Genomic DNA, 22,282 nt, shown 5'->3' on the forward strand with positions numbered 1-22,282 from the left:
GGACGGGGCGGGATACAAGCGGGTCTCACTCGGCGGAGCCGCGGTCTTGCTCAGGCTCTCTAGCGGTTTTGGGGGCGGTGTTACCCTGAGCTCTTCTTACTGCTCTTTCTTCAGTTCTTATCTGCCTTAAAGGTTCCGAAACCAGCTTGCTGGGTCGGGATGGACGAGGACAACCTAGAGACTGCTCTGCAGACCTACAGGGCCCAGCTTCAGCAGGTTGAGCTGGCGCTTGGTGCTGGCCTAGACGCTTCTGAGCAGGCGGACCTGCGTCAGCTGCAGGGTGATCTAAAGGAATTGATTGAGCTCACCGAAGCCAGCTTGTTGTCTGTCAGGAAGAGCAAACTGCTGTCTACAGTGGACCAGGAGCACCCAGCTCAAGAAGATGCTGAGTACTTGGCTTTCCAGAAGGCTATAGCGGAGGAAGTGGAAGCGCCTGTCGCCCCCGGCAATGACTCGGAGACGCTCCCCGAGAGCGAGGTGCAGCCGGGACCCACCTCCTCTGCACTGGAGGAAGAGGAGGAGGATCCAGATCTGGAGGAACTGAGTGGTGCTAAAGTGAATGCCCCCTACTACAGCGCGTGGGGCACACTAGAGTATCACAATGCCATGGTTGTGGGCACCGAAGAGGCGGAGGATGGTTCTGCGTGCGTTCGGGTACTCTACCTATACCCTACCCACAAGTCTCTGAAGCCCTGCCCATTCTTCCTGGAGGGAAAATGCCGGTTCAAGGAGAATTGCAGGTAAAACCTTCTGCTACTAGCAATGAGAGGCACTCAGTCAGGCCCACCACTGTGGCCTACCGCTACAACTTGTTCTGCACCCAGCAGGGTTGATAATGGAGAGAATCCAAGCTTCAGGTGGCTGACAGGCTTTTACAGAAGTGTTCTCCAAGTGTTTACTTAGATTTTCTTGCATAAATCAAGAAGTTTGAAAGGGCTTATGTAGAAAGATAGGGCAATCCATCATCAATTATTTTTCTCCAAGTCAAACTCTTTTTTCCTCCTTTGAGATAGCAATGTAACCCTGGCCTGTTCTTGAATTCCTGATTCTTCAGCAATTCTGCTAGATCCTGAATGCTTTCAACTTCCAAATGCTAGGATTACGGAGGAGGCCTCCACTTCTACTAGGCCACATCTCCAGCTCGGAACCTTTTTTTTTTTTTTAGGATGGAACTGGGGCCTCCAGCACACTAGGCAACCAACTAACTACTCTACACCTTAGTCCCATTCCCAGCTCCTACAGTTTATATAGTCTTACAGAAAACTTCAAACACATAATCTCTTGCTAATTTGCACTGCTGCCCCCTACCCTGTACTACTTGAAAGCCCCTTTCACAAGTTATATCTTTTTCTTTCACCCTCAAATACTTCAGAATGTAGTTAAAATAATAATTACTAAAACCTATCTATTTTTTTAACTCAAGAATCTAGAGTAACTCTCTAGTACTTTGCATTTATTTATTTTAGGCCACTAAAATAAAAACAGATTTGTTCTACTATAATAGTGGTAGTGATCTGAAATTAGTTTCACTTGGCCAAGGGCAGGATTTTTTGGAAGTCTGAGAGCAGAATCCAGAATCCATTTCTTTGTCTTTTTTTTAAAGATTATTTTATTTTGACTTATTTATTTTTTACTTTATTGTTTTTCTCCAAGGATCCATAGGTTTCTTTTGTTTTGGTAAAGGGGTTTGGTGCAGGGTTTTTATGTGGTCCTGGATTACCTATAGCTATGAAAACCTGGCCAGCCTTGAACTCACTACTCAAAGGTTTGGATTAAAATTTTGCACCATGGCCTGGTTATTTCTGTCTTTTTTGAGACAAAATTTTTCTAGTAGTCCTGGTGGCTCTCCTGGAACTTACAATATAGACTGGGCTAACCTGGAACTCACAGAGATCCACCTGCTTCTGCTTTCTGAGTGCTGTGATTAAAGGCATGCACTACCATTTCTGGCTAAGATACATTTTTAGGTGTGTGTGTACGTGTGTGTGTGTGTGTGTGTGTGTGTGTTTACACACATGCGTACAGGTGCCAGAAGCGAGTGTAAGATCTAGAGCTGGAGTTCCAGGTGGTTGTGAACTGCCCAACATGGATCCTGGAAAACAACCTCAGGGCTTCTACAAAAGCAGTATCCTCTTAGCCACTGAGCCATTTCTCTAGCTCTATGTATTTACATTTATTTTTAAGTTCGTGGGGGGGGGGGTGTGTGTCCCTACACAGTCTTCTAGGCTGAGAAAGCTAGAAGAAGGTGTTGGATCTCCTGAAGCTGGAGTTACTCGCAGAAAGCAACTTGGTCTTCCTTAAAAACATTATTACACACTCTTAACCACTGAGCCATCTCTCCAACCTCCAGAGACCACCTGTATTCCTTGGTTTGTGGCATCCTCACATCACTTTAGGCTCTTATTTCCAGGTTACAACTGTACTCTATACATCTTATTTCTTTACTTTGTCTTTAAGATAGGGTCTCATGCTGGCCATATGTAGCCATTCCTATATAGCCAAGGATGACTTTGGTCTTCTTGACTTCATCTCCTGCTTATATCTCTCAAGGGCTTGCAGGATTACAAGTAAGTGCTACCTAGCTTGGTTGTGCACCTCTTTTTCATAGTAGACTTGACATGTCCTTGCCTTATCTCCTTCCTTCCTATGCTATCAGATATAAGTGATCTGTGTGCTCAGCAGGTTTATTTTATTGACTTATGGACAGACTCTCTCTGTTGTGCAGCCCTGGCTCTCCTGGAACTAACTAGAGATGAATTTGCCTCTATCTCTGGAATGCTGAGATTAAAGGAGTACTTACCCTCAATTGGCAATTCTTTTCTTTCTTTTTGTTTTTGGGGGTTGTTTTGTTTTGTTTGAGACAGGTTTCACTGTGCAACCTTGGCTGTCCTGGAGCTCACTCTAATCAAGGTTGGCCTTGAACCCACAGAGATCTGCCAGCCTCCCTCCCGCCCCCCACCCCAGTTCTGGGATTGAAAGCATGTACCACCACTATCTGGCTGGTTATCTTAAATATAATATCTTGCCAGGCACAGTGCATATTACTAGCACTTAGACCTGAAAGGAAGGAAGGAAAGGAGGGAGGGAAAATCTGCAAATTTAAAACCAGTATAGGCCCTGTCTCATGTACTAGATGGGTTTTGTTTTGTTTTGCTCTTTTTCAAAACAGGGTTTCTCTGTGTGTAACCCTGGCTGACCTGGAGCTTGCTCTGCAGATTAGGCTAGCCTCAGACTACAGAAATCTGCCTGCCTCTGGCTCTCACCACCCTTTGGATTTTGTTTTGTTTTTCTTTTGTCTTTTTTCAAGGTAGGCTTTTTCTGTAATGTTCTGGAACTTGCTTTGTGGACCAGGCTGGCCTCAAAATCACAGAGATCTGCCTGCCTCTGACTCCCAAGTGCAGAGATTAAAGGCGTGCACCACTGCTCACTGCTTTGATGGATCTTACTCCATCATAATTCTAATCTTCATTAAGCCACAATGTTTTGTGGGGTTTCTTCGGTTGGCTTTCCTACCCTGATCTGAGACAGCTGACACTGATTGCCTCCTTACTGTCTAGGTCAGGTAGGTCATTTCCTGCCCAAATGTAGTAGTAGCTCTGGTTTCTCTTCATATAAGGAATGTTTACAACCCTGTACAGGTGCCATGTTGCTGTTTATCATTAGTCAGACATTGTTTTGAGGTCTTTTCTGGGGCAGAGATAGCAAATGTTGGTGACATGTATATTTGTGTATAATGTACATATGAAAATCACATATTTTTAATGACTACCGTGTTTTTACTCAGCTTCTCTTGGATCATATGTTTCCTTTTCCATCATAGGTTTTTTTTAAAAGCCTTTATTTGTATGTGTATGAATGTATTGCCTGCATGTCTGTCAGTGTACCATGTGTATGCAGTGTCCGTGAAAGCCAGAAGTAGGCATCAGATTTCCTGGGACTGGAGTTCCAGACAGTTGTGAGCTGTCTGTGGGTACTGGGAATTGAACCCCGGTCCTCTGAAAGAGCAACCAGTGAGTACTCTCTCCAGCCCCAGGATCTGGAAGCACAGGAGACAGCTTCCAAATGTGTATGTATGTATGTGTCTCTGTCTATATTTGTACATGTATGTACAAGTGCCTGCAGAGATGGGCTGGAGAGATGGCTCAGTGGTTAAGAGCACTGACTGCTCTTCCAGGGGTCCTGAGTTCAAATCCCGGGAACCACATGGTGGCTCACAACCATCTGTAATGAGATCTGATGCCCTGTTCTGGTGTGTCTGAAGTGTACTTAATATATAACAAATAAATCTTAAAAAAGAAAAAAAAAAAAAAGAAAGACGTTAACTTTAAAATAAGTTCCTGCAGAGACCAGAAGAGGGCACTGGATACCCTGAAATCGGAATTACAGGCAGTTGTGAGCTGCCTGATGTGTGGGCACTGAGAACAGAATTGCAGTCCTCTGTGCCACAGCAGCCGCAGTAACGGTGGTGCTCTTACTGTTGAGTCCTCGCTCCAGCTACCTTCCCTCCCACATACTTTCTCATCTTATCCCTCTGTACATAGAGGACACTCAATGAAAGCAAGCCACAAATACTAGTGACCATGACTGATGACTGTCAGGATTTCCCTACAGGATTTCCAGTGATGTGAGATCTCCTTTGTGGGAGCTTGTGGTCTTTTAACTCAGCTGAGTAATGAATCTTTTGTGGACACTGCTAGTCTGAATATTAGGGTTTGAGGCATTTTGTTTCTCTGAGGCTTATTTTCTAGGATGCTCCTCGGGATGAGCTTATGGGTAATATCGGTGCACTGACTTTTTCATTTAAAAAGTATGGCATGTGTTGGGGGTCAAATCCAGGGCTTTGACATGCAAGGCAAGGTTTTGGATGGGCATATATGGTGCTGAGACCAAGCTGAGAGTTTTAAATCTTGATCCATAGGCAGCAGAAGGGGACTGGATTCCACGCTGGGTGGAGCTGGAACACTGTAAACCTCAAAGCCCAATTACGTAGTGGCAGTCTTCTTCCAGCAAGGCCACACCTTCTAATGGTGCCACTCTACATGGGCCAAACATTCACACACACGAGTCTATGTGGGCCATACCTATTCAAACCACCACATGAGTTACTTTTTAAAAAGGAGGGGACATGGAATTGGGATGAGGTCACAATGTGGGATGGGGAGTTGGGAGAAACAGATGATGTATATAATCATATTTAATTATATAAATGCATGAAATTCTCATGGGGTGGTAGTGGTGCATGCCTTTGGAGGCAGGCAGTTATCTGAGTTCAAGGCCAGCCTGATCTACAGAGTTCCAGGACAGTCAGGGCTATGCAGAGAAATCCTATCTCAAAAAACCAAATGTATGAAATTCTCAATAATTGCTTAAAGGAAAAAAATTCTTTGTTCACATTCCTCTTTCTTTAAATGTTAGTAATTTAGGGCTCAGTGGTTGGTGCCATCTAGATGTTCTTGCAGATGACCCTAGTTCTGTTCCAAGCATGCTATTCAGTAGCTCACAACCAACTGCTGTGTTAGCTTCAGGGGATCCTATACCCTTTTCAGGCCTCCATCGCTCTCTCTCTCTATGTATGCACATTTTCCCACACAGACAAGCACATATACACATAATTAAAAATTGAAACAAATCTTAAAGTTTAGTAGTTCACGGTACATCTTGCTGTGGATCAATTTTTTAAAAGATTTATTTATTTATTATATATAAGTACACTGTAGCTGTCTCCAGACACTCCAGAAGAGGGCATCTGATCTCAATACAGATGGTTGTGAGCCACCATGTGGTTGCTGGGATTTGAACTCAGGACCTCTGGAAGAGCAGTCAGTGCTCTTAGCCACTGAGCCATCTCTCCAGCCCCACTGTGGATCATTTTAAGAGGCTACTCACATGTTTACATGTAGTTTAAAATGCTTTTTTTTTCTTTTGAGGCAGGGTCTTAGGCTACCTCAAACTTGTTATGTAGTTTAAACTAACCTTGAATTACTACTGATCTACTAGCCTCAACTTCCCAAAATGTTATATAGATATATGCCACTACATCTGGCCTTTGATGAATTCTTTTAGCTATTACAAATAATGATGCCAACAGCATTTGTGAACAGGTATTTGAATTCTTGTTTTCAACTTTTTGGGTTTTATTATTTAAAGAGTACTTGTCCTTAAAAAATATAGATGATAATAGAAGTGGAAATCCTGGGTAACTACTGCCAAGCTTTTTCGTAAGTAGTTGTATTTTTTTTTTTTTTTCTTGACTACAGCAGTGTTTAGGGGTACTTGTTTGTAATTATTTTAGAAAACATCTATCTTCCCGAGTTTGAAGAGTCCTGTCATTACAGTGTGTTATTGTAATAGGTTTGTTGTTGTAATGGGTTTGTTATTTTAATAGGTTTGTTGTTGTAATAGGTTTGTTGAGCCTTCTCTCCACCCCTAGGTATTTGTTTTAAGACATTGTAACCATGGCTAGCTTAGAACTAACTACATAGACCAAGCTAGCCTCATATTCAGAGATCCCCTTGCCTCTCTGCCTGCCAAGGGCCGGGATTAAGGCACGTGTAACCATACCTGGAACACACTATTTTTTAATTTGCACAATGTGTTAAGTATATTTTCATAGACCATTGGCTATATATCTTAGTACTTGGGAAGTTAATCAAAAAGATAAAAAACAAAAAGCAAAAAAAAAGTCTAGGTCATGGACCGGAAAGATAGTTCAGCAGTCAGCAGACCATCAGAAGAACTACACTGGCAGCTTACAGCTGGCTGTGTCTCTAGCTCTAGATCTCTTGCTCTCTTCTGGCCTCCAGAGGCACTTGTACTTACACACTTACCCCCCCCCCACACACACATACACACATACATATAATTTAAAATGGTAAAGCTTAATAAAATTTTGTGAGTTCCAAATCTAGACTAGCAAGATGACTAAATAGGTGAAGTGCTTACCACCCAAGCCTAACAACCTGATGTCAACCCCCAGAACCAATGTTCTATGAAGAACTGGCCCCACAAAATTGTTTTCTGGCCTTTCATACAACATGTCACAGTGTTCATGTGCACATATGCATGATAATAATACATTTGAAAATTTTATTTCTTTCTGAGTACATGAGTTTGAGGCCGGCCTGAGCTTCATGTGACTCAAAAAAAAAGTTTTTCTTTGTTGACTAGTTGTGTGTAGTAGAGCACACCTGAAATCTTAGAACTTGAGAGACTGAGACCAGTGTTAGTTGGTACATAGTGAGTAGTGTATTATTAAAGGCAGAGATGAGAAGATCTTGAATTTAATGTCGACCTGTACTACATTGTTACACCTTTTCGTGTGTGTGTGTGTGTGTGTGTGTGCGCGCACGCAGTAAATTCTACATACATAGTATGTTACAAGGGTTGGCTCAGTGAATAAGAGCACATGTTGTTCTTGCAGAGGACTTGACTTTGGGTCCCAGCACCCATGTTGGGTGGCTCATAATTGCCTGTAACTCCAGCTTCAGGAAAATATAAGACCAGTAGCTCCTGTGTGTAGCCTTGGCTGTCCTCCACACATCAGGCTGGCCTCAAATTTATGGAGACCCAGAATAAAGGCATGTGCCACCGCTACCCAGATTTTCTTTACCTTTTAAATAGTGTGTAACCTTTAATTTGAAGTAATGAGTATTGAGGAAGAATATTTGTTTTTGTGTATCTTATATCTGTCTGTCTGTTACTACCTGTATTGCTTTTCTCTTACCAGTTCACTTTTCTGCATACTTTTTTCTTTTCTTTTTTTAAATTACACATACATATGTGTATGTATGTATATATATATATATATATATATATATATATATATATATATATATATATATATATATATAATATGCGTATATATATGCATGTATATATGTATGGGTGTTTTGCCTATATGTGTGCCACTGTGTGCCTGCTGCCCAGAAAAAAAACATCAGATCCCTTGGAACTCAAGCTAAAGACAATTGTGAGCTTGTGGGTGCAGGAAATGAATTCTGATCCTTTGCAAGAAGAGCTAGTACTCTTAAGTACTAAGCCATCTTCCCAGCCTCTTTATTTATTTCATTAATACTCTATTAAATTTCAGTATAATTTGAATCACTGCCAATTTATTTTCAATAATAGAAAAGCACTCTGATCCTGTGCAGATCCATTCTGTATGTTGTTACTATTAGAAGTTACATCTTTGGGACTGGGGATATAGCACAGTTGAGACAGTGCTTCCCTAGCATGCATGAAACCTAGGGCTATATAAACCTGATGTGGCACATGCTTGGAATCCCTGTACATATGTATGGGTGTGTGCCTGTGCCCACACCCTCAGAGTTCAGAGAGAACATCAGATCTTATCACTCTGCATATTCTTTGGAGCTGATGTTTTCACACGTAGACTGGCCAGCAAACCCCAGTGATCTTCCTGTCTTTCTTCCCTTGGAGCTGAAATTACAGGTGGCCGCCAGCTTGTTACATGGATGTTGGAACCCAAACTTTGGTCTTCATGTTCATACAACATGTGCTTTCACCCACTAAGCCATCTCTCCAGCCCTAAGATATTGTTTCCATTCTCTCTCATCTTCAGGAACTCCCATTGTGCATGTGTTGGTTTATATGATGCTTGATAGTGTACCCTAGTCCCCTGTGTTCTGTTCTTTTTTTTCTTTCTAGTCTTCATACTGGATACATACTACTGCCCTATCTTCAATTTCAGTTTCTACTGACTGTTCAGCTCCTCTGGAGAACTTTTCATTTCAGTTAATATACTTTTTGGCTCCAGTATTTGTTTCTATTTAATTCATTTCTATAATCTCACTGGGGTGGGAGGTATGGAGAATTCAAGGCCTGTGCATGCTAGATAGAGGTGCACCACTGAACTGTTGCAGCTCCACGTCACAAACGATTTTATACTGGTTTATACTGGCTTTAGAAAGCCCCCTTCTCAACATACACACATGTACATTATACCAAGTCAAAAACCACACTTGCTAGAAAAGTGCTTCAGCTTCTGAACTACATTGTCACCTGTGGTTTCTAGTGATAAGTTATCTGTCCAGTTGCTATTTCCATATATATGAAAAACATCCTTCTCCCTCTTGCTACTTTTAAGGTTTTCTGTCTTTGGCTTTCCTTACCAGTCTATGTCCTGTCTAGATGTGATTTTCTTTGTTTATCCCATTGGGGCTTCAATAAATTCAGTGCTTTGAGTGAGAATGGCCCTCATTGGCTCACATATTTTTTATGCTTCGTCCCTAGATGATGAACTGTTTGGAAAGGATTAGGTGTGGCCTTGTTAGAAGAGGTTTGTCCTTGGGGGTAGGTCTTGAGGTTTCAAAACCTGCTTACGGATCAGGACATGGAGTTCTCAGTTACCAATCCAGTGCCACGCCTGTCTGCTTTCTCCCATGGTAATAGTGGACTATTCCTCTGACATATCCCTAATAAAATGCTTTCTTGTGTTTCTTATACTGTTCTAGGACAGTAAGCTTCTTGGATTTGTACACTCATGATTAGTTTTACCAGATATGAGTGTTTGTTTAGTTAGTTGGTTTTACAAGGCAGGGTTTCTCTTTGTAGCCCTGGCTGCCCTCACACTCAGAGATCACCTGTCAGAGTGCAGAGATTAATGTACTACCATGCCCCACGTGAGTGGATTTTGTTGTTGTTGTTTTGTTTTATTTATTTACTTTATGTATATGAGTACACTGCAGCTGTCTTCACACACACCACAAGAGGGCATCAGATCTCATTACAGATGGTTGTGAGCCACCATGTGTGCTGAGAATTGAACTCAAGACCACCAGAAGAGCAGTCAGTGCTCTTAATGCTGAGCTATCTCTGCACCCTGAGGTTTGGTTTGGTTTTTTTAACCCCTTCTTGTTGAATATTTTTCCTGCTCCTCTCATCTTTTAGGGGTTACACTTGTACATTTGTCTGTGTGCTTGATGCCATACAGGGCCCTGAGACTATGTCTGTAATGGTACAACACCCATCCCTGTTGTCCTCCACACAAGAGCAGTTAGATTTATTATGCTCTGTGATACAAAACCAACACAGTATCAATTAAAAAAAAAAAAAAAACCCATTTCATCAGGGCTACCAACTTACTGTGTAACATCTGTGGGTTGTCAGTCTTTATATGGTCCACCTTGTAGTAACATACAGAATATCTTCAGGGTCCTAACACTCTGTTCCTTCTTTTGTTCTCTCTTTTTAATATGATTTTTTCCCTCAAAACTGGGGGTGGGGAGGTTGTAACAGGTTTCCCTGTGTACTGTTCACTGTCATGGAACTCACTCTGTAGACCAGGCTGTCCTTGAACTTAGAAAACCACCTGTCTCTGCTTCCCAAGTACTGGGATTAAAGGTACACCACCACTCCCTGGCATCAAAATTTTAAGTAAATTTTATTTCAGTGTATATGTGTGTGTGTGTCCATGTGAGCTGTTTATGTAGGTGCAGGGAACTGAACCCAGGTCCTCTGCAATAGCAGTTAAATATTCTAAACCACTGAGACATCTCTCTACCACTGTGTGTTATCTCCTCTACCCCTTAAACTAGTGGTATTTTCCTTTTAGGGACTATAGCTTTCAATTTTGAGATCTTTTGATATAGTTTCCACTTTAATTCTCAGTTTCTTTCATCATTCTTTGAGCCTACTTACGGATCTGCTTTGAAGTCTGCTAAACTCAACCTACGGACCAACTGAGGTTGGTCCAAGGAATCCAGTCCCTCTCTGGTCTCTGAGGGCACTGCACACATGCAGTGTGCAAATAGACAAGCAAATGCATGCATATAAAATAAAAATAAATGAAACTTTAAAATTAAAAAAGTAGTTAAATCTTTGTAAACATTGTTACTTCTTAAAATCCTTTGTTAGAAGCACTTGCTGGGTAAAAGAAAAAGTGTACTTACTAGTAGAGCATCCAGATAACCCAAATCTGAAATACTCCAAAGTCTAAAACTTTCCTAAAGACTTTGTGCAGAGCAGAGGAGGACACTGGGTGTTCTCTGTTGCTCTTCCATATTCCCTAGAGACAGAGTCTCGAGTGTAGCCTGGAGCTCTCGGGTTTTTGGACAGTGAGTCCCAAATGGTCTTCCTTTTTCTGTCTTTTCCCAAAGCACTGGTGTTCCAGGCATTCAGGTTTGCACCCAGCTTTTTATGTGTGCACTGGGACTTGAACTTGAGTCTTCACATTCACTCACAGTGAGCACTCTAGCCAACACTGAGCCAGCTTCCTAGTCCCCGCATTAAAATTGGAAACATCCCTGACCCCAAATAGATTTTGCTGTTGTTTATGTGTATGGGTGTTTTGCCTGCGTGCATGTCTACGCACCATTTGCATGCCTGGTTCCTGCAAAGTCCAGAAGAGGGTGTCACATATCTGGAATTGAAATTACAGGTGGCTGTGAGCCACCATGTAGTGCTGGGAATCGAACCTGAGTCCTCTGAAAGAGCAGTGGGTGTTCTTACTTGCTGAGCCCTCTCTCCAGCCCCCTTTAAAAATACGTATTTAATATGGGGACATGTGCCACTGTGAGAGCGTGGAAATCAGAGGATAGCCTCTGGGATCAGTTCTCTCCTGCCACACGAGTCCCAGGGATCCAGTCCTGGGCATCAGGCTTGTTGTAAAGTGCCATTACTTCCTGAGCCTTCTCATCAACCAGCCCAAGTATATCAGCCAGGGAACAGTCACCCTATGTCAGATTTTAAGTCTTCTAACATCTCTAAAAATACTTCCAGGAAGGATTGAGGTGGGGGAGTGGAGTGTAGAATATCTAATCAGATTTTGCCTGTGTGTTCCTGTCTTCCTTTTGAAGGTGTCTTTTTGGTCCTCAGTTCTCAACTGAACAGGACTTTCTAGCTAGTCTTCACTGTGCTTTGGGGTACAGTCTTACAGCTGTTGATGGTGTCTGGCTGAGAAGTTCTGACCTTTTCTCTGTTCCATCCCCTTCTTTCCCGACCCACTAATGACTGCTTAGGAAGAAGCCCTAGCTGTCCTACAGTGAATCCTGTCAGCTGGTCTTTTGGGGTTAAAACAACTTCCTGTCTGAAATGATGGCATATAGTGGTAGTTGGTGGTTAGCTTTTTTCATGCCTTTATTTGGCAAAGTTCATGGCTACAGTCTTATGTGCCCCCACAGTTCCTCTTGATTTCTGTCAGACTTGGTTTTGGTTTTAATTTTATAGGTGTACTGATATGCAAAACACAGCACTATTGTTATAACTAAGTTCTTCTAGTTTTTGTTTTGATTTTTGAGAAGGGTTCTCTGTGTGGCACAGACTGGCCTCCAACTCACGATCACCCTGCTTTAGCTTCCGAGTGCCCTTGCCCAGGGAAGGCTCAGTGTATTCCAAACGCCAACACATCTGCCTTGAATATTAGTGTCAAGAGCATCAACAGAGGTAGTCACAGGCTCTCTGCCACATTGTCACCTTTGCCTAAAAAGCTGAGTAGAAACACAAGCCATCTCTCCAAAGATTATCCTAAGAGAGAGTGCTCCATTGTGTGTGTGTGTGTTTTGAGAATATATGTACGTTTTTGAGTACATTATGCATTTATGCATTTAGTGTATATGCATATGTGTCTTGTAAGAGTATATGTTAATATGTGGGTACATTCTATGCATTTATGTGTACATGTATGTTTAGTGTGTGTACCTGTATGGTAGTATGTGCATGCATGTGAGAAATTGTACATATGGATATGCAGGTGTATATGGGCATAAATATCTAAGTGTATGCATATGCATGAGAGACTATGAGAACACCCATATATTACACATGAGTAAGTATATGTATTTGTGCTCACATATGTACATAAATGCATAGGTATGAAAGTACAGCTGTTTTTGCTGGTGTGCCTGTCTTGATTCTTGAATATCATTCTATTACAAGCAGTGCCCTGGTGATGGCCTTTGTGCTCTTGGCATTACTTGCTCCTGGTGGGGCATGTCTAAGCCACTGTCTTCTGTGGTTGTATCTGTAGGTTCTCCCATGGCCAGGTGGTATCTGTGGATGAGCTGCGTCCCTTCCAGGATCCAGACTTAAGCTTATTGCAGACTGGCTCTGCATGTCTGGCCAAGCACCAGGATGGCCTTTGGCACCCAGCACGGATCACTGGTGAGATTGCCGACAAGGACCTACCTACCTGGTGGGACCCTTTTCGAAACACCCTCTTTGTTCTTCATATAGCCATTCTCCACATGCTCTGGGTTGGGCTCTGGGACTTCATCTGGGCCCAAAGGGGGCACGTCTTCCTTTGTCTCAAGCCCCTTCCTTTCCTGTTTCCCACTTTGCTCCTAACTGGTTGCCTAACCAATGAAATCTGCTAACCTACATCCTGTCTCTGTCACCCTAGATGTGGACAATGGCTACTATACTGTTAAGTTTGACTCATTGCTGCTGAAGGAGGCTGTGGTGGAGGGGGACAGCATCTTGCCTCCTCTGCGCACTGAAGCTACAGAGTCATCTGACTCAGACACTGGTGATGCAAGTGACTCCAGCTATGCCAGAGGTATGGCAAAAATCAGTGCCTACAAGCCAGGGTGGTGAGGGAATAGGGCAGATTGGTGAGATCACCCAGACAGCAGTTAGGATGACTGGAGAACAAATGATGTGCTGAGTCTGGCTCGACATAGTGATCTACAGGAGAGCCTGAGGGACCAGGGTGTGGTGGCCTGGGCAGGGACCAAGGCCTAGTCTTTACCTTTAAGAAATAGACACAGCAATTGCATGCCACAGTCAGTGTTCCCTGAAGCAAAGTGGCACCACACTGTAGGAGACAAGGGAATGCTGTTGCTAGACCGGCCAAGGAGTCACAGGAAGTGACTGAGTGTAGGGTGTAGGAAAGGGTGGCTTCTTGAGATGGCTTCCCAGATTTACAGCCGCGGTGCTTGGTGGGTAGGGCAGAAGAGATCCAGGTGAAATAGAGATTTCAGGAAATGAACCAGTTAGGTAATGTCTAGTCTTCCTGAGGGGTTGGTTAGGATAAAGATAGGAAAATGATTCTGGGAACCTGTGATGTGAATTTGTAGTTCCTGGGTTCTTCTTCATGGTGGCAGATAGTAAGTTGAAGCAGTGAAGGCGGTTACAATGCAGCCATCTCGGAAGGCAGTTGCCAGGAGTGTGCACAGCATGCTGGGGAACTAGCGGGGACCACTAGTCCAGGAGATCAGGCCTACACAGAAACGGAGTTCTTGGGTAGCCTTGGTTGGAGCCCATGACTTGGAATCCTTTGTCTCCTGCAGTGGTGGAACCAAGCACGGTGGACACTGGGACCTGCAGTTCTGCCTTTGCTGGCTGGGAGGTTCACACACGGGGCATTGGCTCCAAACTCCTCGTCAAGATGGGCTATGAGTTTGGCAAGGGTGAGTGCTTGCTGCCCTGATGAGAGGGAGGCCTCAACACAGCTCAAGATTCCAGCAGGTAGCACAGCCCCTGTCTTTCCCAGGTTTGGGCCGGAATGCAGAAGGCCGGGTGGAGCCCATCCATGCTGTAGTGTTGCCTAGAGGGAAATCACTGGACCAGTGTGCAGAGATACTGCAGAAGAAGACTAAGCGAGGTCGGGCTGGGGCCAACAGGCCTCCAAGATGTCGGAGGAGTGGTAGTAGATCTCAGGGCCGCCCACCCCCTCGGAATGTGTTTGACTTTTTAAATGAAAAACTGCAAAGCCAGGTTCCTGGGACCCCAGATGCTGGGGTGGATATCCCAGAGAGAAAGAACAAAGACATGTATCATGCCAGCAAGAGTGCCAAGCAAGCTTTGAGCCTGCAACTCTTCCAGACTGAGGAGAAGATTGAGCGGACCCAGCGGGATATCCGGGGTATCCAGGAGGCCCTAACCCGGAACACTGGAAGGTATGTGTGGGATCCAGCTGAGGCAGTATGGGCTGCAGTGGCTGTGCCCGGAGGATACCTGCTAAAGGTCACCTGACCTGAGTAGCAGCTGAGTCTGAGGTGGTCTGGATATTGGAGGACGGGCATTGGCTACAGCAGCTGGGGGTTTGGTAGAGGGGAGCCAGGTGGCAATGCTGACCAGCAGGCTCTCCCTAGGCACAGTATGGCCACAGCCCATCTGCAGGAGAAGCTGGAGGGAGCCCAGCGGCAACTGGGTCAGCTGCGTGCTCAGGAGGCCGACCTACAGAGGAAACAGCGGAAGGCAGACACTCACAGGAAGATGACAGAGTTCTAGTGGCCTGCCTGGGACCCAGCTCCCAACTGCCTTGGCAGAAAGACAGCTGTCACCCTGATGCCTAAACAGCACCTGGAAGAGGAGCCAGCCCCTTTCTAGGATGTCCCTTATTTAGCCTTGTCAACCCAAAGTGTGAACACTGCTGAGTAGAGATAGGGCTTCAGGGCTGATTCTGAACACTTACCTGCCCACCAAGCCCGCCTACCAGTGTCTTGGGGTGTCTCCTTAGGACATTAAAGCGATTTCATCATAATTCTCTCAGTGGAGACTCAGCTGGCTTCAGGATCTCTGGGGACAAAGGGATCTGCATAGGTTCTGGCAACAGACAGGTGGGCTGTGGGAGTTCCAAATGAGGCCACTGCCTCTGTCTAGGGTCTAAAAGTTCAAAAGAAAAGCATTCTCCCTTTTCTCCCTTCTCTGACCATATGGGTAAGAACCTAGGGTGGCTCTTTAGTCCCAGTACTCACAGACAGCTAGGGTCTGTGAGATGGAAACACCTCAGGAATTCTATCAGTGAGAAAAGCAAGCAGACCTGACTCAAGTGGGTTTCGGGTTCATTTCTGGTTTTTGGCTGCTGCGGATAATTCATCCAGTTGACCTGCTTTGTTCACCTCATTAATGGGTATCTGCCTCGTTGGGGTAGAGGGGACGGTGTGAGTCTTTGTGCTAACTGCCTAGTGATAGCACATAGGCATGGTGAAGTGTGAGGAGAGCAGACTGTGGGAGCAACTGCGCAAGAGCTGTGTGGCTGCTGGGAGGTGCTGAGAAACACAGGAAGTGAGGCGTCACCAGCAGCCCACAAAGACCTTCCTGGCTGTCCTAGACAGGGCCAAGAAGCAAAGCCCCGGTGACCTTGGTAAGTGCCATCTTCTCTCCTGGGCCAGTCCCCAAGCCTCTCCATACCCTGGGGTCTGGGAGGGTTAGTTCCTACCTGGTTCGGCCTTTGATAACTTGGTTGTAGCCAGGTTAGTCAGCTTGGGCCCACTCTGTATAAAAAGCCTGTACTCCAAGCCTGGACAGGCAGGCCCTCTCACCTCAGAAGGCTGTTTACCCTGATTTTATTCACCCTGAACTCCTGGCTGAGACCCTAGTCAGCTCTACCAAGGGCAACTCCAGGAAAGGCAGGATCCCTGGGAAGGGAGGAATAGGGTGGGAGTACGTGGCCTTCATAGCAGCTCCTCCTGTTCATTGACCTCCAAGTGCTTAGCTTCTGTAGTGAGTGGTCTGGGACGTTGCCTGAAACAAAGGGTCACTCCTTGGGCATTGGGCATTACTGGGGGTAAGGTTTTGTGGTCTGTGGCTCAAAGTCAGAATGATGTCAGAGATTTCCCCAGGTTGTGGGCTTGAGCTACAGAGATACATCCTTGTTTAGTTGAGGTCATAGCTGCTAGCCATGCTCCTCCATCTCCATTTCTGATAACTAAAGGGGTAGGCAGAGCACCTCTTACCAGGAACTCTAGCTAGAGAAGGAAAGGTGGGTCCCTCTAGGGCAGGGTAAAAATGCAAGGCTTGGGGGTTTCCGGTGTGCTGAGTCAACCAGGGAGAAGGAACCCACTGCTGGCAAGCTCTGTGAGCAGGCTGCAGGTGTACACTGGTCTCACAGGCAGAAAGCCCTCAGTGCTCATCTTTTCTGTCCCCAGGTCTCCTTTCCATGCTTGACAGGATGAGGCCACCAGTGCCTTCAGCCCCACTAGCTCTCTGGGTCCTGGGCTGCTTCTTCCTACTCCTTTGGCTATGGGCACTGTGCACAGCCTGCCACAGGTATGTGCCTGGGATTCTGTCTGCCCTTACTTACCCTGCATGGCTCAGAACCAGAAGTCATAACAGAGAAGTCCGTATGTCGCTGTACGTGTGCTTCCACACTGAGCCTAGGCCAGCATCTGACCACCTCTGCACCTTCCTCTGCCTACTAGACTAACAGCACTCTTGCCCCCAGGAAGAGAGCTCAGAGGCAGCAAAATGGGCTACAGGGCAGTTTGATACCAGTGGAAATGGTGAGTGCCAGACTGTCCCTGGGGCCAGGGTGAAGACAGCAGGAAGTCAACCAGCATTCCTTGCCTCCTAGCCACTGCTGAGACAAACCCACCTCTGCTCCCTCAGCAAGTCTGACACCAGACTGCATGAGCTGCACCGAGGCCCTCGCTCCAGTGTAGGTGAGCTCCTGGGAACCGTCAGTGTAGGGCTGGCTTCAGTCTCCCACCACCAGGGCTAGCACCACAGTGACTTCTGCCTTGACTTCATCCCTAGCCCCACGGCCTGTTAGCATGGATCTTCTCCATCCACGCTGGTTAGAGATGTCCAGGGGCAGCACCAGGTCTCAGGTACCCAACTCTGCATTCCCACCACGGCAACTGCCCAGAGCCCCTCCTGCTGCCCCTGCAACTGCACCTTCTATTAGCCCTGAGGCCACTTATTCCAATGTGGGGCTGGCTGCAATTCCCAGGGCCAGCCTGGCTGCTAGCCCTGTGGTGTGGGCTGGAACACAGCTGACTATTAGCTGTGCCAGGCTTGGTCCTGGGGCCGAGTATGCCTGCATTCAGAAGCACAAAGGGACAGAGCAGGGCTGCCAAGAGTTGCAGCAGAAGGCTAAGGAGATCCCAGGTACTCAGGTAATGTCAGCCTGGGAAGGGCAGGGTAGATAGGGCTGAGCCCATCCTTGGCAGAGGACAATGCTGAACCCTCCTGGCCTGGCCTCTTCTCTCTAGATGGACGTCTTGTACTCTAGGGTCTGCAAGCCTAAAAGAAGAGACTCAAGACCTGCCACAGACCAGCTGAACCTCCAGGATGGGAGAACAATTCTGGCCCTTGGGAGTGATGTGGAATATGAGGCCATTACTCTCAGGGGCCAGAATATAAAGCAAGGACCCTTAGAAAATGTGTATGAAAGCATCAAGGAGATGGGCCCCTGAGCAGCTGAGCCCTCACATCCTGTCTGCTTCTGCTTCAGGACAGTTTGATTGCAGATCCTTCTGTGTCCTTCCACCTACCTCCACAGCTGACAGCACACTTCTCAGGTCCAGTTCTTGTGGCCTAATTAAAGCTCTGTTCAATAAGGTTGGCTCTCGGTTGCTTTTTTTTTTTTTTTTTTAAGCTGGAAAGGTTGGAGTGGGAGTTTTCTGAAGGAGTTAGAGATGTCCTCTTCTACTCTTTGGTTTTGGTCCTTTGCCCCTGAAGCTATGACCTGGTTGTTAGATTCAGAATTCTGTCAGTGGGCAGGAGGGAAGACAAACAAGCCTTTGCCATGGCCGTTTTCTAGGCCCAAGGGTCTGGAACAACATGGCCAGTTAAGAGAATGGGGGTCTGGACCCTCAGCTCCTCCTGAAACCTGTCACCGGCCCTTCAAGTTATACAAGGAAGTGGCTGTTGGCAGACCTAAGTTAAAGAATAGGCTGCAGGAGGCCAGCCAAGACAGTACTGTTCTTTCCAAGCTCTGGTAGCTTTGCCCATACCCCAGTTCCCTGGGAAATCCTGCCCTCTTGGGCTGTAGGGCTAGTGGGCATCTTGAAGCTGTCTGCAGTTGAACCAGCTCCCCAACCCCCACTGGTCTGATCTGGAACATCCTGCAACATCAGGGGACACAGACAGGAAAACATGGGCTATTCGAGGTGTTGCTGTGGGGGAGGGGCAATGGACACAGGCACCAGAAGAAAGCAGGGTGTAGGATATGGCTAGTCAAGCAGCTGGAAGGGGGGGCAGGTCCTGGAGGGGGGTCAACTTGCCTGCCTGGCCCCAGCCTGCGATCCAGTCAAGAAAGTCAATTCCGCAGCACAGGCCATGGAAGCCGAGCCCCCCACTAGCCATTCCAGTCTGCAAACGTCATCTGCTCCACTCTTGAGGGTCAAGACCTAGCGTCTGTAGCCTGCCAGCTTCTGAGTGCAGAGGACTGGTTAGTGTGCTGTGCTGGCTACAGGACCCACACCACTGCAGGTACCTGCAGGCAGGGGTACTGCCAAAAGTTTCTTCGTGAAGATGGCATTCAGTCTGTACAAACTTTAGGCCCTTAGGGTGTAACAGCTGGGAATGCACATTGGCCTGTGCTTGTGTGTATCTGTGGATCACACCAGGCTAAGCTGAGGCCAGCAGATGCTTCCTGTTGAGGCGGAGTTGGGGGTAGGGCCCTGCAGTCCATACCAGATGTATCTGGTATAGGAGTTGGGCACCAAACAGATTTGAGGTAGAGTCTGGGGTCCCCAGGCCCACCCTCCCCCCCACTCCCATCCGTGGTGGGCTTAGAGTTCTCAAAGCTGCAGGGACCTCAGACCATGAACTCAGGAGCTTTGGAAACTGAGGCTGGAGCCTCACAGCACAGCTCCCAATGCCTTCTGTCCACATCCCAATGCCAGTAAAGAGGTGAGGTGGTGGTTGATACCCCAAGTGTGTGTGCGTATGTGACCCAGTGTGTGCTGGAGTCGTAGATGTCAGCACAGATGTCAGTCTTAGAGGCCTCTGTGGAAAAGGAGTCCCAGCCTGACTATCTAGGAATCTCTGGAACCCTATCCTCTCCCTCCACACTTGCCAGCCCTGTACTGCTGACTGGTTATGCAGCAGTGGCTGACTATTCAACCCCCAGGGATCTGCCTGTGCTTTGAGCCTGATCTCCTGCTGCCAAGGCCTTGCTTGGTGTTTGGCCCACAGCTGTGTTGGCTGGGAGGGCTGAGCCATTGCTGTCCTCACCCACTAAGTGGACCCTCAGAATTCTGCTCAGCACCAGGGTCCGAAGGAACCATTATGGAAGGAAGCATATGCTGTGAAGAACTCAGGCCTTTTATGGACCCCTGTCCTGTTCTGATTCCTGGATTTTCAACTCTGCAACCTGAGCTGAGGGTGGAGCCAGGCCTCCTGCCTGATGTCCACACACATGTCCAGGCCCCACATGTATGCTAGTAACCTCATCTCTAGATTCCCCCCAGGGAAAAAGGCTGGAAAAGGTCCTGGCTGCTTATCTATCAGCCCTGTTTGGGGGCCCCAGCTGTCACCTTTAGTCCAGGTGAGACTCAGAAACCTATGCTCAAGTATGGGCTGGGTCTAAAACTTGTTTTGTTTTTGTTTTCAGGACACTGGAAGCCACTAAGCCTCTATGGAGCAAGTGCCCCCAAACCTGATGTGCCACCTTCTAATCTTGCCTCTTGGACTCCCTAAGAGATATCTGGATCCTGACTGCCCCTCACTGAGGCCAAAACTGTAAGTTCACTTGGCTGGCCATGCCAAGCATCTCTACCTTCTGCTGGAGAGGCTTTTCTCTATATCTGTGAGGCCGAATTCCCCTGGTTGCCCCTATTCCTCAAGGCTCACCTGAACAGGTGGCCACTCATAATCAGAGATTTGGAGAGAACCAACAGGCAGCAGTCTGCAAAACAGCTTGAGCCTTCCGAGCTCCCGGGTGGAGTTCCCTGCAGCGTCTGGCTTGGAGTCCTGGAAGGAAGCCGTGGTTCATCCTTCAGGCAGCTGCAGCAGTAGCAGCTACAGAGGAGACTGGAGCTAGGACCTGACCTGCAGCCAGTATTCTTCTTCCACTCCATCACCCCTGCTGTCCCTGAAGCAGCACACTTTGGGGAGGCTACACTGAGAAAAAGGAAGGTAGGGCTGGGAAAATCCCCTCTAGGGTTGGGCAGGAAAGGGTGGCCACTGTTGACCTAGGCCCCTAGCACTTTGGAGCTCTGTTCAGGTCCTGTTCAGTGGCTGTGGAAGAGCTGTGGGAAGGTACTCTGCAGTGTCTGGGATGTAGACATATCCACTTGGTGCACCTGGGTGCAGTGGGACTGGGAGTTTGGCCAGGATGGGGTTGGGCAGAGCCAGAGCAGACTGATGGCAAGGAGGACTTGGACTACACGGAGCTTGATGTTGGTGTGGACATGCTGCCTGATGGGCTGTTCGCCCTGACCCAGTGTCTCCTACAGTCTCCATGCCACTTGCCTTACTCATGTGGAACTCCCAGAGTTGCTGGAGCCCCCAGCTCTTCCCAACCACTCTGTCTCCACCTCCCAAGCCCAGCTGTTCCACAGGCCACAGTGACCATGCCTACCAGCCAGGTGAGGCCACAGATAGAGATTGGGGTCAAGCCCTGAAGCACTCTGGAGAGAAACAGTACAGGAGTTGTGGCTCATTCCAGAACTGTCTGGCTACCTGAGGCCACAGGTGGGGGCCTACGTACCAGCACTGCCTGCCAAGCTTGGGGCCAACCTGAGGTATGTGTAGTTTGAGAGGCTGAGCATGTAATAGGTGGTAAATGTCTCATCTGACAATTCTCCATGCCCCCTGTATGTCTCCTCCAGGAAGGCCTGGGATGCCAACAGTGCCAGAAAGTGTATGGCATGGGACCTGTGGTGCTCAGCTTGCTGCTGGAAGAAAACTTGCTAGCAGTTCCTGAACTCAGCCAATCTGTGATGCTACTGCCTGGCCTTCTCACTCTTAGCCTGAATCTACAGCAAACCTGTTGTGGGATGTGACCCTTGGAAGTGGAGGAGTAACGAACACACAAAGCGCCTTGGAAGAAACCAGCCTTTTTGCACTAAAGCCAAATGTCCTTTGGCTGCAGGAGCAACTAGTTTGCCTCCCTGTCTGCCACTTACCTACTTGTTGAAGATGTCAGTTGACCCTGCTAGAGCCTGTTTAAGATGCACTTTGAGAGGTATCAAGGAGAGGAATCTTGTGTCCACATTCAAGGTTCCAGGACCTTGAGGCTGACAATTTACCATGTTAATGAAGCTTAGGTATCTTGTGTCTTGGCCATAGGAGGAAATATTAAAAATTGTGGTGATTGTTTGTTTGTTTGTTTAGTTTTCCAGAAACCAAGGTTACCTCCCCGGGGAAAGAAATAGAACTAGAGGGAAATAGAAAACGAAGGGTAAGCAAAAGAGCTGGCAGCTGCCTCTGTCCAGCGAGAGACCCCAGGAAGGTGCTATATTCAAACCACACAGGAGGCATCTGCATGGAGCAGCAATTTCCCATTTTATTTAAAGTGATTGTTTTGCAAGAATGTCTACACTAAATCTCATCACAGAAAGGAAACCCACAGGCAGCCTGGAGCACACCTAGGCAGACAAATTGCAAGAACCACTAGAGAAGGCAATCCTTACCTGTCTGTTGCTATCGA

At 46.8% G+C, this 22,282-nt stretch overlaps 3 protein-coding genes across 4 annotated transcripts; all 3 read left to right on the plus strand.

Moving 5' to 3' along the window:
• Window positions 1-12: 12 nt before the first annotated feature.
• Window positions 13-20,532, plus strand: ZGPAT (zinc finger CCCH-type and G-patch domain containing; the record flags this gene model as incomplete). 2 transcript variants are annotated; one of them, XM_080925795.1, is made up of 6 exons in its annotated part: window positions 13-740; window positions 12,986-13,119; window positions 13,358-13,513; window positions 14,247-14,366; window positions 14,450-14,855; window positions 20,243-20,532. In XM_080925795.1, exons 1-6 carry the CDS (start codon window positions 160-162, stop codon window positions 20,289-20,291), a joined length of 1,446 nt encoding a protein of 481 aa, XP_080781921.1. In that variant the 5' UTR covers window positions 13-159. The 2 variants fall into 2 exon arrangements, with proteins under 2 accessions (XP_080781921.1, XP_080781920.1); XM_080925794.1 differs by lacking the exon at window positions 20,243-20,532 and adding an exon at window positions 15,051-15,189.
• LIME1 (Lck interacting transmembrane adaptor 1) lies at window positions 16,840-18,184 on the plus strand. Its single transcript, XM_080925796.1, has 5 exons — window positions 16,840-16,950; window positions 17,126-17,183; window positions 17,255-17,342; window positions 17,437-17,798; window positions 17,895-18,184. Exons 1-5 carry the CDS (start codon window positions 16,841-16,843, stop codon window positions 18,096-18,098), a joined length of 822 nt encoding a protein of 273 aa, XP_080781922.1. The 5' UTR covers window position 16,840; the 3' UTR covers window positions 18,099-18,184.
• Window positions 20,391-21,894, plus strand: SLC2A4RG (SLC2A4 regulator; the record flags this gene model as incomplete). The annotated part of the gene is given in 7 exon segments (XM_080925591.1): window positions 20,391-20,397; window positions 20,508-20,668; window positions 20,672-20,717; window positions 20,720-20,766; window positions 20,901-21,066; window positions 21,069-21,104; window positions 21,107-21,894. Coding segments are annotated over 7 exon segments (558 nt in total). The 3' UTR covers window positions 21,202-21,894.
• Window positions 21,895-22,282: the final 388 nt, after the last annotated feature.

Source organism: Micromys minutus, assembly GCF_963924665.1.
Source record: "Micromys minutus genome assembly, chromosome: 11".
Classification (NCBI taxonomy): Eukaryota; Metazoa; Chordata; class Mammalia; order Rodentia; family Muridae; genus Micromys; species Micromys minutus.

Excerpts from the sequence above, each read along its gene's own strand:
- LIME1 (XM_080925796.1), top strand. The coding sequence starts at position 16,841 with ATGCTTGACAGGATGAGGCCACCAGTGCCTTCAGCCCCACTAGCTCTC. Across the intron at positions 16,951-17,125 it reads CTGTGCACAGCCTGCCACAG|GAAGAGAGCTCAGAGGCAGC; the intron begins GTATGTGCCTGG and ends TCTTGCCCCCAG. Across the intron at positions 17,343-17,436 it reads AGGCCCTCGCTCCAGTGTAG|CCCCACGGCCTGTTAGCATG; the intron begins GTGAGCTCCTGG and ends CTTCATCCCTAG.